Source organism: Salvelinus namaycush, chromosome 11 (genome assembly GCF_016432855.1).
Source record: "Salvelinus namaycush isolate Seneca chromosome 11, SaNama_1.0, whole genome shotgun sequence".
Taxonomy (NCBI): domain Eukaryota; kingdom Metazoa; phylum Chordata; class Actinopteri; order Salmoniformes; family Salmonidae; genus Salvelinus; species Salvelinus namaycush.
In genome coordinates, this window is record NC_052317.1 from 36,722,590 (window position 1) to 36,735,866 (window position 13,277).

A 13,277-nucleotide genomic window follows, 5' to 3' on the forward strand; every position below is an offset into this window, starting at 1 on the left:
AAACCTCAGATTTCCCACTTGCTGGTTGGATTTTTCTCAGGTTTTCGCCTGCCATGTGAGTTCTGTTATACTCAGACATCATTCCATCAGTTGTAGAGACATCAGAGTGTTTTCTATCCAAATCTACCAATAATATGCATATATTAGCTTCTGGGCATCACCAGAGAAGAATCCCAGCATCTGGTGATGTCTATGGGTTCCAGACTACAGGCAGTCATTGACTGCAAAGGATTTGCACTATCAAAATAAAGTTGCACACTCCATGTATAAACTCCCAGCAATTTAATGGGTATTTACCAACGTTTCGACATCACTGTGCCTTCCTCAAGGTAATGTCATGAATACTTGAACCAGGTTATGTAGACAAACAGTGCAATTAGTGTAACAAACGACAATAGTGAGGGGTGTGTCACAATGATTAAGTTAATTAAAATGAATTAGTGACTGTTAAATAGTATATGGCATATTAAATATATTACGCTATTGTTATGATATAGAAACATAATGGAATATTGTACATCATATTAGCATCAACTTACATTGTTTCATTACATTTCACATAAAAATGTCACACCTATCCCAAATGGGAACTACAAATGAACTACAAATGTTGGATTTTTCTCAGGTTTTCGCCTGCCATGTGAGTTCTGTTATACTCAGACATCATTCCATCAGTTGTAGAGACATCAGAGTGTTTTCTATCCAAATCTACCAATAATATGCATATATTAGCTTCTGGGCCTGAGTAGCAGGCAGTTTACTCTGGGCACGCTTTTCATCCGAACGTGAAAATGCTGCCCCCTATCCCAAACAGGTTTTAATCACATTCTGCTCTCTGCCTGTTATCCCCTTTCCCGGTCAGTGTATGTGGTGTTTGTTCTGTGTGTGACCTGTCCCTTCAAATATGGCTGCTGACATCCAGAGCATTCATGCATGGGTTTATTGCTTCTGTAGAAAACACTTCGCCCCCCCCCCCTACACACACACACAGGTCAGAGACAGGGCTAGACAATGAGTCTACTCTAGTTTGACACTCAACCCCGTCTCTCACTCACTCATCAACTAAAACCTCACCACACACACAAGGAGGCAGTGACATCACCAGTCTGGAATGACCATGGTGACATGACAAACCCATAGAGATAGTTAAACAACATTGTATCTGTCCCATCATGGTGTCTGTGAGAGCACGGGCAGCGCCATTGAGACCGTATCCATTTTGAAGTAGTACATTTTCTTCTTCTACTACTTCTATGAGTTGGCAAACAAACAGAAATGAGGCATACTGCCACCAGTAGATGTATTTATTTTTTCTTCACAAAGCAAGGTTGGAGATTTACTGCCACCTGGAGTTATGGAATGTTTCCTCACAAGTATAATTCACTGGCTGATCCCTCCTGATGACCTGGATGGAATTATGTGATCCTTCCTTAACCCATAGGAGGTCCCCCCAGTTGACTGGTGAAAGTTCTCAGTGGCGCTGCCCATGCTAACACAGGCTTTTGAGCACTAGAGTCCTCTATCTATATGGACCAATCCAGGAATGACCGTGGTGACAAAATCAACAGGGGACAGACCAGTTGACATCACTATCAGGGACAAAAACAGTGACCAAATCAGCAATAACCACCAGAATCGGATGTTTTGATTAGATATTTTTATTTACAGTTCAGACAGACTATACGCTCTCAACCCACTGACATCATGATGAGGTAAAACAAGTTCTAGTCCAAGTTAAATATACAATATAGTACCCACATTTACAAAAAGTACATGAAGAAAACACAACTGAGAAAGATGACTGATTTTAATTGACTAACAATACGCTACATGAGTTGTGCTTTAATGCAAAAATAAACAACAACTTGAGGACAGTTTTCAGAACACTGGCGTAACAAAGCTAGAGGTTTTGTTTCTCTATATTACTTTATGTAAAGATCTTGGTATTTGTAACATACTTTTTCATATGTGTTACATCTGCTCAAAGTAAGGGACATGATAATCTGTAAATAAGACTTAAAACCTCTAGTTGTAACTTTTTTCAGTTACTTTTTTCTATCTCCATTTAGAGTAACCTTACACGTAACAGAGAAATCAAGAGTCTCTTATCTCTAAATCATCTCTCTTCTATGTGATGTCACAGAGGAGCTGAGGGTTCACTATGATGTCACAGAGGGCAAAGTGTTCTGTATGATTTCACAGAGGGCTGATGGTTCTGTGTGATTTCATAGAGGGCTAAAAATTCCATGTGATGTCATAGACATCTGACTGTTCCATATGATGTCACAGAGGCCCAGTGAAGCCATTTGATGTCATAGCAATGAAGGTTACTTGATCTTACACAGAGGCTCTGTATGATGTCATAGAGGGTAACAACTGCATGGTGGGCAGGCTCAGGTCCTGCGGGGCTCTAGCCTATAAGAGAGTGTTGTCAGGGTCCGTTGTTTGTCAATCACACACAGCTTCCTGACATAACCCCTCACCTCAGCATGGTTCTTATTGGGCTGACACACCTCAGGGTCTGAGAGAGAGAGAAAGTGCGAGAGAGAGAAAGTGCGAGAGAAAGTGCGAGAGAGAGAAAGTGCGAGAGAGAGTGAGTGAGAGAGACACACACAGAGAGAGACGAGAGAGAGAGAGAGAGGAGAGACAGAGAGAGAGAGAGAGAGACAGGGAGACACAGAGAGAGAGAGAGAGAGAGAGAGAGAGAGAGACACACACACACACAGAGAGTGTGACAGAGACAGACAGGTCCATTGTCACGATCGTCATAATAAGCGGACCAAGGCGCAGCGGGATATGAGGACATCTTCTTTTATTAAAGATGACGAAACACGAAACGAACACTTTTACAAAACAAAACAACAAACGACCGTGAAGCTACAAACGTTAGTGCACACACAAGCTACAAAACGTTCAACATAGACAATTACCCACAAACACCTAAAGCCTATGGCTGCCTTAAATATGGCTCCCAATCAGAGACAACAATAAACAGCTGTCTCTGATTGAGAACCAAATCAGGTAACCATAGACTTTCCTAAACACCTACACTGAACACAACCCCATACATACTACAAAACCCCCTAAACAATACACACACCCTAAACTAGACAAAACACACAAACATCCCCCATTTCACACCCTGACCTAACTAAACTAATCAAGAAAATATATATAACAAAGGCCAGGGTGTGACAGTACCCCCCCCCCCCCAAAGGTGCGGACTCCGGCCGCAAACCTGACACAGAAGGGGAGGGTCCGGGTGGGCCTTCCTATGGTGGCGGCTCGGGTGCGGGACGTGGACCCCCCTCCACCATAGTCACTACCCGCTTTGGTGGCTCCTCTGGAACGGCGAGTCCCGGACTGAATACCATCCCATAGGGCGCCACTGGACGGAGGGGCAGCTCCGGACTGAGGGGCAGCTCCGGACTGAGGGGCAGCTCCGGACTGAGGGGCAGCTCATGACTGGCAGATGGCTCTGACGGATCCTGGCTGACTGGCTCTGGCGGATCCTGGCTGGCTGGCTCTGGCGGATCCTGGCTGGCCGACGGCTCCGGCGGATCCTGGCTGGCCGACGGCTCCGGCGGATCCTGGCTGGCCGACGGCTCCGGCGGATCCTGGCTGGCCGACGGCTCCGGCGGATCCTGGCTGGCCGACGGCTCCGGCGGATCCTGGCTGGCCGACGGCTCCGGCGGATCCTGGCTGGCCGACGGCTCCGGCGGATCCTGGCTGGCCGACGGCTCCGGCGGATCCTGGCTGGCCGACGGCTCCGGCTGGTCATGGCTGGCCGACGGCTCCGGCTGGTCATGGCTGGCCGACGGCTCCGGCTGGTCATGGCTGGCCGACGGCTCCGGCTGGTCATGGCTGGCCGACGGCTCCGGCTGGTCATGGCTGGCCGACGGCTCCGGCTGGTCATGGCTGGCCGACGGCTCCGGCTGGTCATGGCTGGCCGACGGCTCCGGCTGGTCATGGCTGGCGGACGGCCCTGGCTGGTCATGGCTGGCGGACGGGCCTGGCTGCTCATGGCTGGCTGACGGCCCTGGCTGCTCATGGCTGGCTGACGGCCCTGGCTGCTCATGGCTGGCTGACGGCCCTGGCTGCTCATGGCTGGCTGACGGCCCTGGCTGCTCATGGCTGGCTGACGGCCCTGGCTGCTCATGGCTGGCTGACGGCCCTGGCTGCTCATGGCTGACTGGCGGCTCTGGCAGATCCTGGCTGACTGGCGGCTCTGGCAGATCCTGGCTGACTGGCGGCTCTGGCAGATCCTGGCTGACTGGCGGCTCTGGAAGATCCTGGCTGACTGGCGGCTCTGGAAGATCCTGGCTGACTGGCGGCTCTGGAAGATCCTGGCTGACTGGCGGCTCTGGAGGATCCTGGCTGACTGGCGGCTCTGGAGGATCCTGGCTGGGTGGCGGCTCTGGAGGATCCTGGCTGACTGGCGGCTCTGGAGGATCCTGGCTGACTGGCGGCTCTGACGGCTCGGGACAGACGGGCGGCTCTAATGGCTCGGGGCAGACGGATGGCTCAGATGGCTCGGGGCAGACGGATGGCTCAGATGGCGCTGGGCAGACGGATGGCTCAGATGGCGTTGGGCAGACGGATGGCTCAGATGGCGCTGGGCAGACGGATGGCTCAGATGGCGCTGGGCAGACGGATGGCTCAGATGGCGCTGGGCAGACGGATGGCTCAGATGGCGTTGGGCAGACGGATGGCTCAGATGGCGTTGGGCAGGCAGGCGGCTTTGGGCAGACGGCCGACTCTGACCTGCTGAGGCGCACAGTAGGCCTGGTGAGTGGTGCCGGAACTGGTGGTACCGGACTGGAGACACGCACCTCAAGGCTAGTGCGGGGCGCAGGAACAGGGCACACTGAGTTCTCGAGGCGCACTATAGGCCTGGTGCGTGGTACCGGGACTGGTGGTACCGGGCTGAGGGCACGCACCTCAGGGCGAGTGCGGGGAGAAGGAACAGGGCATACTGGACCCTGGAGACGCACATTAGGCCTAGTGCGTGGTGCCGGCACTGGTGGTACCGGGCTGGGGACACGCATCTCAGGGCTAGTGCGGGGAGCAGCAACAGGACGCACAGGACTCTGGAGGCGCACAGGAGGCTTGGTGCGTGGTGTAGGCACTGGTGGTAATGGGCTGGGGCGGGGAGGTGGCGCCGTAAATACCGGACCGTGCAGGCGTACTGGCTCCCTTGAGCACTGAACCTGCCCAACCTTACCTGGTTGTATGCTCCCCGTCGCCCGACCAGTGCGGGGAGGTGGAATAACCCGCACCGGGCTATGTAGGCGAACCGGGGACACCATGCGTAAGGCTGGTGCCATGTAAGCCGGCCCGAGGAGACGCACTGGAGACCAGACGCGTTGAGCCGGCTTCATGGCACCTGGCTCAATACTCAATCTAGCCCGGCCGATACGAGGAGCTGGTATGTACCGCACCGGGCTATGCACACGTACAGGAGACACCATGCGCTCTACTGCTCAATCAGGTGTACACTGAACACAACCCCATACATACTACAAAACCCCCTAAACAATACACACACCCTAAACTAGACAAAACACACAAACATCCCCCATTTCACACCCTGACCTAACTAAACTAATCAAGAAAATATATATAACAAAGGCCAGGGTGTGACATCCATAAATATTTGGAATTGACCAAGTTATTATTATTTTGGCTCTGTATGCCATTACAATGGATTTGAAAGGAAACAGACTTTCAGCTTTTATTTGAGGGTATTTACATCCAAATGGGGTGAACAGTGTAGGAACTACAGCACTTTTTATATGTGGTCCCCCCCTTTTTAAGTAATTGGACAATTGGCTGCTCAGCTGTTCCATGGCCAGGTGTGTGTTATTCCCTCATTAGTTAATTTACAAGTAAGCAGATAAAAGGTCTAGACTTGAAGTGTGGTATTTGCATTTGGAATCTGTTGCTGTTAACCCTCAATATGAAGTCCAAAGAGCTGTCACTGCCAGTGAAGCAAGCCATCATCAGGCTGACAAAACAAACCTATCAGAGAGATAGCAGAAACATTAGGTGTGGCCAAATCAACTATTTGGTACATTCTTAAAAGAAAGAACTCACTGGTGAGCTCAGGGAAACCAAAAGGCCTGGAAGACCATAGAAAACAACTGTGGTGGACAACAGAATAATTATTTCCCTGGTGAAGAAAAACCCGTTCACAACAGTTGGCCAGATCAAGAACACTCTCTAGGAGGTAGGCGTATCTGTGTCAAAGTCAAGAATCAAGAGAAAATAGTAAATACAGAGGGTTTATCACAAGATGTAAATCATTGGTAAGCCTGAAAAACAGGAAGACCAGATTAGAGTTTGCCAGACAACATCTAAAAAAGTCTATACTGTTCTGGAACAACATCCTATGGACAGACCAGTAGTGGAAAAAGTGCCCAACTGTCATAGTTGAGTAAAAGTAAAGATACCTTAATAGAAAGTTACTCAAGTAAAAGTCACCGAGTAAAATTCTAATTGAGTAAAAGTCTAAAAGGTTCTTGGTTTAAAATATACTTAAGTATCAAAAGTAAAAGTATAAATATTATTAAAAATTATTATATTAAGCAACCAGAGGGCACCATTTCCTTGTTTTTTTTTATTTATGGATAGCCCGGGACACTAACACTCAGTCATCGTTTACAAACAAAGCAAGTGTGTTTAGTGAGACCACCAGATCAGAGGCAGTAGGGATGACCAGGGATGTTGTCTTGATAAGTGGGCGGCATTTGACTATTTTCCTGTCCTGCTAAGCATTCAAAATTTAACGAGTACTTTTGGCTGTCAAGGAAAATGTATGGAGTAAAAAGTACAATATTTTCTTAAGGAATGTAGTGAAATATAAATAGTAAAGTTACCCCAAAAAACTACTTAAGTACTGGGAGAGATGAGACAAAGATCAACTTGTACCAGAATGATGAGAATAGTATGGAGAAGGGAAGGAACTGCTCATGATCTGAAGCATACCACTTCATCTGTGAAGCATGGTGGAGGTAGTGTTATGGTTTGGGCATGTATGGCTGCCAATGGAACTGGTTCCCTTGTATTTATTGATGATGTGACTGTTGACAAAAGCAGCAGGATGAATTCTGAAGTGTTTAGGGCTATATTATCTGCTCAGATTCGGCCAAATGCTTCAAAACTCATTGGACGGCGCTTCATAGTGCAGAGGGACAATGACCTGAAGCGTACTGCAAAAGCAACCCAATACTTTAAGGAAAAGAAGTGGCATGTTCTGCAATGGCCAAGTCAATCACCTGACCTGAATCCAATTGAGACTGCATTTCACTTGAAGGCAAAACGCCCCAAGAACAAGCAGGACCTGAAGACAGCTGCAGTAAAGGCCTGGCAGAGCATCACCAGGGAAGAATCCCAGCATCTGGTGATGTCTATGGGTTCCAGACTACAGGCAGTCATTGACTGCAAAGGATTTGCACTATCAAAATAAAGTTGCACACTCCATGTATAAACTCCCAGCAATTTAATGGGTATTTACCAACGTTTCGACATCACTGTGCCTTCCTCAAGGTAATGTCATGAATACTTGAACCAGGTTATGTAGACAAACAGTGCAATTAGTGTAACAAACGACAATAGTGAGGGGTGTGTCACAATGATTAAGTTAATTAAAATGAATTAGTGACTTAAATAGTATATGGCATATTAAATATATTACGCTATTGTTATGATATAGAAACATAATGGAATATTGTACATCATATTAGCATCAACTTACATTGTTTCATTACATTTCACATAAAAATGTCACACCTATCCCAAATGGGAACTACAAATGTGGCTCATGCGCACAGTGCATAGCACTATAAAAACGTCTTTCTTCATACACCCACATACAGGTCGAAAGATCCCTGTTAGGGGTATCATCTCATGCAAGACCAAGTGAGTAATCTATATCATCACCTGTTCATGTGGAAAAGCCTATGTGGGACAAACGAAAAGACAATTAAAACAACGCATAGCTGAACACCGCAGCTCAATCAGGTGTCAGAACATTGACTATCCAGTAGCAGCTCAATCAGGTGTAAGAACATTTACTATCCAGTAGCAGCTCAATCAGGTGTAAGAACACTGACTATCCAGTAGCAGCTCAATCAGGTGTCAGAACATTGACTATCCAGTAGCAGCTCAATCAGGTGACAGAACATTGACTATCCAGTAGCAGCTCAATCAGGTGTCAGAACATTGACTATCCAGTAGCAGCTCAATCAGGTGTTAGAACACTGACTATCCAGTAGCAGATCAATCAGGTGTCAGAACATTGACTATCCAGTAGCAGATCAATCAGGTGTCAGAACATTGCCTATCCAGTAGCAGCTCAATCAGGTGTAAGAACATTGACTATCCAGTAGCAGCTCAATCAGGTGTAAGAACACTGACTATCCAGTAGCAGCTCAATCAGGTGTAAGAACATTGACGATCCAGTAGCAGCTCAATCAGGTGTCAGAACATTGACTATCCAGTAGCAGTTCAATCAGGTGTCAGAACACTGACTATCCAGTATTAGCTCAATCAGGTGACAGAACATTGACTATTCAGTAGCAGCTCAATCAGGTGACAGAACATTGACTATTCAGTAGCAGCTCAATCAGGTGTAAGAACATTGACTATCCAGTAGCAGCTCAATCAGGTGTCAGAACACTGACTATCCAGTAGCAGCTCAATCAGGTGTAAGAACATTGACAATCCAGTAGCAGCTCAATCAGGTGTCAGAACATTGACTATCCAGTAGCAGCTCAATCAGGTGACAGAACACTGACTATCCAGTAGCAGCTCAATCAGGTGTAAGAACACTGACTATCCAGTAGCAGCTCAATCAGGTGTAAGAACATTGACTATCCAGTAGCAGCTCAATCAGGTGTCAGAATATTGACTATCCAGTAGCAGCTCAATCAGGTGTGAGAACATTGACTATCCAGTAGCAGCTCAATCAGGTGTAAGAACATTGACTATCCAGTAGCAGCTCAATCAGGTGTCAGAACACTGACTATCCAGTAGCAGCTCAATCAGGTGTCAGAACATTGACTATCCAGTAGCAGCTCAATCAGGTGTAAGAACATTGACTATCCAGTAGCAGCTCAATCAGGTGTCAGAACATTGACTATCCAATAGCAGCTCAATCAGGTGTAAGAACATTGACTATCCAGTAGCAGCTCAATCAGGTGTCAGAACATTGACTATCCAGTAGCAGCTCAATCAGGTGTCAGAATATTGACTATCCAGTAGCAGCTCAATCAGGTGTGAGAACATTGACTATCCAGTAGCAGCTCAATCAGGTGTGAGAACATTGACTATCCAGTAGCAGCTCAATCAGGTGTCAGAACATTGACTATCCAGTAGCAGCTCAATCAGGTGTAAGAACATTGACTATCCAGTAGCAGCTCAATCAGGTGACAGAACATTGACTATCCAGTAGCAGCTCAATCAGGTGTAAGAACATTGACTATCCAGTAGCAGTTCAATCAGGTGTAAGAACATTGACTATCCAGTAGCAGCTCAATCAGGTGTAAGAACATTGACTATCCAGTAGCAGCTCAATCAGGTGTCAGAACATTGACTATCCAGTAGCAGCTCAATCAGGTGTCAGAATATTGACTATCCAGTAGCAGCTCAATCAGGTGTGAGAACATTGACTATCCAGTAGCAGCTCAATCAGGTGTGAGAACATTGACTATCCAGTAGCAGCTCAATCAGGTGTAAGAACATTGACTATCCAGTAGCAGCTCAATCAGGTGACAGAACATTGACTATCCAGTAGCAGCTCAATCAGGTGTAAGAACATTGACTATCCAGTAGCAGTTCAATCAGGTGTAAGAACATTGACTATCCAGTAGCAGCTCAATCAGGTGTAAGAACACTGACTATCCAGTAGCAGCTCAATCAGGTGTCAGAACATTGACTATCCAGTAGCAGCTCAATCAGGTGAAAGAACATTGACTATCCAGTAGCACCTCAATCAGGTGTCAGAACACTGACTATCCAGTAGCAGCTCAATCAGGTGTAAGAACATTGACAATCCAGTAGCAGCTCAATCAGGTGTCAGAACATTGACTATCCAGTAGCAGCTCAATCAGGTGTAAGAACATTGACTATCCAGTAGCAGCTCAATCAGGTGTAAGAACATTGACTATCCAGTAGCAGCTCAATCAGGTGTAAGAACACTGACTATCCAGTAGCAGCTCAATCAGGTGTCAGAACATTGACTATCCAGTAGCAGCTCAATCAGGTGTCAGAACATTGACTATCCAGTAGCAGCTCAATCAGGTGACAGAACATTGACTATCCAGTAGCAGCTCAATCAGGTGTCAGAACATTGACTATCCAGTAGCAGCTCAATCAGGTGACAGAACATTGACTATCCAGTAGCAGCTCAATCAGGTGTTAGAACATTGACTATCCAGTAGCAGCTCAATCAGGTGTTAGAACATTGACTATCCAGTAGCAGCTCAATCAGGTGACAGAACACTGACTATCCAGTAGCAGCTCAATCAGGTGTAAGAACATTGACTATCCAGTAGCAGCTCAATCAGGTGTCAGAACATTGACTATCCAGTAGCAGCTCAATCAGGTGTCAGAACATTGACTATCCAGTAGCAGCTCAATCAGGTGTAAGAACACTGACTATCCAGTAGCAGCTCAATCAGGTGTCAGAACATTGACTATTCAGTAGCAGCTCAATCAGGTGACAGAACATTGACTATTCAGTAGCAGCTCAATCAGGTGTAAGAACATTGACTATCCAGTAGCAGCTCAATCAGGTGTCAGAACACTGACTATCCAGTAGCAGCTCAATCAGGTGTAAGAACATTGACAATCCAGTAGCAGCTCAATCAGGTGTCAGAACATTGACTATCCAGTAGCAGCTCAATCAGGTGACAGAACACTGACTATCCAGTAGCAGCTCAATCAGGTGTAAGAACACTGACTATCCAGTAGCAGCTCAATCAGGTGACAGAACATTGACTATTCAGTAGCAGCTCAATCAGGTGTAAGAACATTGACTATCCAGTAGCAGCTCAATCAGGTGACAGAACATTGACTATCCAGTAGCAGCTCAATCAGGTGACAGAACACTGACTATCCAGTAGCACCTCAATCAGGTGTCAGAACACTGACTATCCAGCAGCTGTTCAATCAGGTGTAAGAACATTGACAATCCAGTAGCAGCTCAATCAGGTGTCAGAACATTGACTATCCAGTAGCAGCTCAATCAGGTGACAGAACACTGACTATCCAGTAGCAGCTCAATCAGGTGACAGAACATTGAGTATCCAGTAGCAGCTCAATCAGGTGTCAGAACATTGACTATCCAGTAGCAGCTCAATCAGGTGTCAGAATATTGACTATCCAGTAGCAGCTCAATCAGGTGTGAGAACATTGACTATCCAGTAGCAGCTCAATCAGGTGTGAGAACATTGACTATCCAGTAGCAGCTCAATCAGGTGTAAGAACATTGACTATCCAGTAGCAGCTCAATCAGGTGACAGAACATTGACTATCCAGTAGCAGCTCAATCAGGTGTAAGAACATTGACTATCCAGTAGCAGTTCAATCAGGTGTAAGAACATTGACTATCCAGTAGCAGCTCAATCAGGTGTAAGAACACTGACTATCCAGTAGCAGCTCAATCAGGTGTCAGAACATTGACTATCCAGTAGCAGCTCAATCAGGTGAAAGAACATTGACTATCCAGTAGCACCTCAATCAGGTGTCAGAACACTGACTATCCAGTAGCAGCTCAATCAGGTGTAAGAACATTGACAATCCAGTAGCAGCTCAATCAGGTGTCAGAACATTGACTATCCAGTAGCAGCTCAATCAGGTGTAAGAACATTGACTATCCAGTAGCAGCTCAATCAGGTGTAAGAACATTGACTATCCAGTAGCAGCTCAATCAGGTGTAAGAACACTGACTATCCAGTAGCAGCTCAATCAGGTGTCAGAACATTGACTATCCAGTAGCAGCTCAATCAGGTGTCAGAACATTGACTATCCAGTAGCAGCTCAATCAGGTGACAGAACATTGACTATCCAGTAGCAGCTCAATCAGGTGTCAGAACATTGACTATCCAGTAGCAGCTCAATCAGGTGACAGAACATTGACTATCCAGTAGCAGCTCAATCAGGTGTTAGAACATTGACTATCCAGTAGCAGCTCAATCAGGTGTTAGAACATTGACTATCCAGTAGCAGCTCAATCAGGTGACAGAACACTGACTATCCAGTAGCAGCTCAATCAGGTGTAAGAACATTGACTATCCAGTAGCAGCTCAATCAGGTGTCAGAACATTGACTATCCAGTAGCAGCTCAATCAGGTGTCAGAACATTGACTATCCAGTAGCAGCTCAATCAGGTGTAAGAACACTGACTATCCAGTAGCAGCTCAATCAGGTGTCAGAACATTGACTATTCAGTAGCAGCTCAATCAGGTGACAGAACATTGACTATTCAGTAGCAGCTCAATCAGGTGTAAGAACATTGACTATCCAGTAGCAGCTCAATCAGGTGTCAGAACACTGACTATCCAGTAGCAGCTCAATCAGGTGTAAGAACATTGACAATCCAGTAGCAGCTCAATCAGGTGTCAGAACATTGACTATCCAGTAGCAGCTCAATCAGGTGACAGAACACTGACTATCCAGTAGCAGCTCAATCAGGTGTAAGAACACTGACTATCCAGTAGCAGCTCAATCAGGTGACAGAACATTGACTATTCAGTAGCAGCTCAATCAGGTGTAAGAACATTGACTATCCAGTAGCAGCTCAATCAGGTGACAGAACATTGACTATCCAGTAGCAGCTCAATCAGGTGACAGAACACTGACTATCCAGTAGCACCTCAATCAGGTGTCAGAACACTGACTATCCAGCAGCTGTTCAATCAGGTGTAAGAACATTGACAATCCAGTAGCAGCTCAATCAGGTGTCAGAACATTGACTATCCAGTAGCAGCTCAATCAGGTGACAGAACACTGACTATCCAGTAGCAGCTCAATCAGGTGACAGAACATTGAGTATCCAGTAGCAGCTCAATCAGGTGTCAGAACATTGACTATCCAGTAGCAGCTCAATCAGGTGTCAGAACATTGACTATCCAGTAGCAGCTCAATCAGGTGTAAGAACACTGACTATCCAGTAGCAGCTCAATCAGGTGTCAGAACATTGACTATCCAGTAGCAGCTCAATCAGGTGTCAGAACATTGACTATCCAGTAGCAGCTCAATCAGGTGTAAGAACA

General features: G+C 46.5%; 1 protein-coding gene across 1 annotated transcript in view; it reads right to left on the reverse strand.

Moving 5' to 3' along the window:
• Nucleotides 1-2,393: 2,393 nt before the first annotated feature.
• LOC120055392 (rap guanine nucleotide exchange factor 4-like) overlaps nucleotides 2,394-13,277 on the reverse strand; it is a 56,625-nt gene continuing 45,741 nt past the window's right edge. Inside the window, exon 30 of the mRNA XM_039003256.1 lies at nucleotides 2,394-2,521. Coding sequence (XP_038859184.1) covers nucleotides 2,394-2,521 — 128 coding nt within the window. The remainder of the gene's footprint in view (nucleotides 2,522-13,277) is intronic.